Source organism: Antrostomus carolinensis, unplaced genomic scaffold (genome assembly GCF_000700745.2).
Source record: "Antrostomus carolinensis isolate BGI_N321 unplaced genomic scaffold, ASM70074v2 scaffold48342, whole genome shotgun sequence".
Lineage (NCBI taxonomy): Eukaryota > Metazoa > Chordata > Aves > Caprimulgiformes > Caprimulgidae > Antrostomus > Antrostomus carolinensis.
In genome coordinates, this window is record NW_010302604.1 from 9,196 (window position 1) to 11,115 (window position 1,920).

The following is a 1,920-nucleotide window of genomic DNA, read 5'->3' on the forward strand; positions in this document are numbered from 1 at the left end:
CTACACCAAGAGGGATTTAAGAAAGCATTAATAGTACTTACCAAAGCATTGATATCAAGAATGGAGTTGCAATCTTTGAATTTTGAAATTTCTTGTTCTAATGTTTCTAGTAACACCACTTGGTTCTGTCTGAAACAAAAAAAGATGCATAAAACTAAAGTAAAGCAGCACATATGCTTTTCAACCAGCCCTTTAAATAAATACAACTTTTGATTTTAACAATATAAATACATGCTTCCCAGGATCAGATTCCTCTTATACATTGCTTGGCTATTTCAATAAAGACATCAATAAATGGTTTTAGAAAAATCCCAGCTGAGTACACACAAATGCAGCTGGCATCATACACCATGTTAAGATATTCAGGATGAATATCCAAAAACCCCTCACCAAGCACTTTGCAGGCTGCAGGGAGTAAACACCCCAGGCTGAACGAAGGGAAAAACAATTAGCTCTGGACTTTCTACTTGGTTGCCTCTGTGTCATGCTGCAGGACTGTTATTTCTGTACAGAACTTCTGTGGATTCTTGGTGCCTGTTAAGGCTCTTCCATCCCACACAAATCAGCTGAAGTCTTTCCAGACACAGGCTGTTCTTGGCAGCAGCACAACCACATCGTGCATCGTGAAACCCAAACCACTGTACCCTGCAAAACCTGAGATGGGTCTGTGTAAAGCCCCTTCCAGGATCTTCGCACCCATGGCAGATCCAGTCTGCATTTGAAATAAACTGTTCTCAGTTATTAGTGAGATCCCAATGTACAAAGAATTCTTATATATTTTGCTTCTCCATTATATTTTCCAAATGTATCTTTTGCAACACAATTTGGAGACTGGACAACAAAAAATATACTGCACTACAAGCTGTCCTGACTATGAACTGCATCTCTGCAAGCAAAATAAATCCAGCTTTCAGCACTTTCCACTACAGATGTGAACAAGTATTTAAGAAATCTGCATGTCTTCTGCTATACTTGGTTTAGGGGATTTTAGTGTTCTAGCACTACACATTCTTCAGTCAAAGTTCTGACAGGCTACACTGCAGCTTACACACACCTCAGTACTCCTGCAAATCCCTTAACTATTCAGGGATAGTCAGAACACAGAAATACTACAATAAACTACATTCCAGTTCAGGGTAGCTAGAACATGACATAGAAAAAAAGTGGCAGACCAAGTATGCATGTGTAAGAAGTTGCTTGTAAAAACTTGCTTACGTAAGTTCCTGTAATGCTAATTTTGATCGCTGAAGATCAGGCAGATAATGAGAAATCAATCCTTCAGTTAGCTGCTCCACAGCTTTCTCGTCTATTAAAGGCAGATCTTCTACTACTCCTTCATCTGGAGATGCATCGCTAGGACCTACACCAGAGAATAACAAGGTTGAATGTGACAGGTCAGCACACACTTCAAGTTTCACCTAGAGCAACTGCCTTCTCCTGTTTAAAAATGAAAAGCATTTTAACACTGACATTATGGTTATTTGCACTTTAGCAACTAAATGGTGCTCCCTTTTTCCTTTCCCTCTTTATCCCTCCCTTTATTCCCAGTCTTATATCACGACCTTCCTGGTGAACAGCTTTATCTGAACATGAGCAGAATAGAAAGAGGGAAATAGAATATTCCAAAGACATCTTACAGAAAAATTCCAAGTACTCCAGTCTACTGAGGAAAAGAGTTGTTCTGGCAATGCATCAAGAACACCTCAACATTAACACACTTCCCCAACCCCCCCCTTTGCTTTCTACGTGAGAGAATGAGCCCGGGTCTACCAAATAAAACTCTCGGCCTTTCACACGCAAGAAGACCCCATTAGAACACCACACACCGAGCTCCGAAGCCCGCACGCGTTAGCTAACAGCTGCTGTAAACTCCGTGCGGTGCGCTGCGGTTATTTATCGGGTGAGGCTTTAATCTACAGG

At 40.9% G+C, this 1,920-nt stretch overlaps 1 protein-coding gene across 1 annotated transcript in view; it reads right to left on the bottom strand.

Annotated features, from left to right (window-relative positions):
- BLOC1S6 (biogenesis of lysosomal organelles complex 1 subunit 6) overlaps window positions 1-1,360 on the bottom strand; it is a gene marked incomplete at its 5' end in the record, with an annotated part of 2,865 nt that extends 1,505 nt beyond the window's left edge. Inside the window, 2 exons of the mRNA XM_010163836.1 lie at window positions 42-129; window positions 1,216-1,360. Coding sequence (XP_010162138.1) covers window positions 42-129; window positions 1,216-1,360 — 233 coding nt within the window. The remainder of the gene's footprint in view (window positions 1-41; window positions 130-1,215) is intronic.
- Window positions 1,361-1,920: the final 560 nt, after the last annotated feature.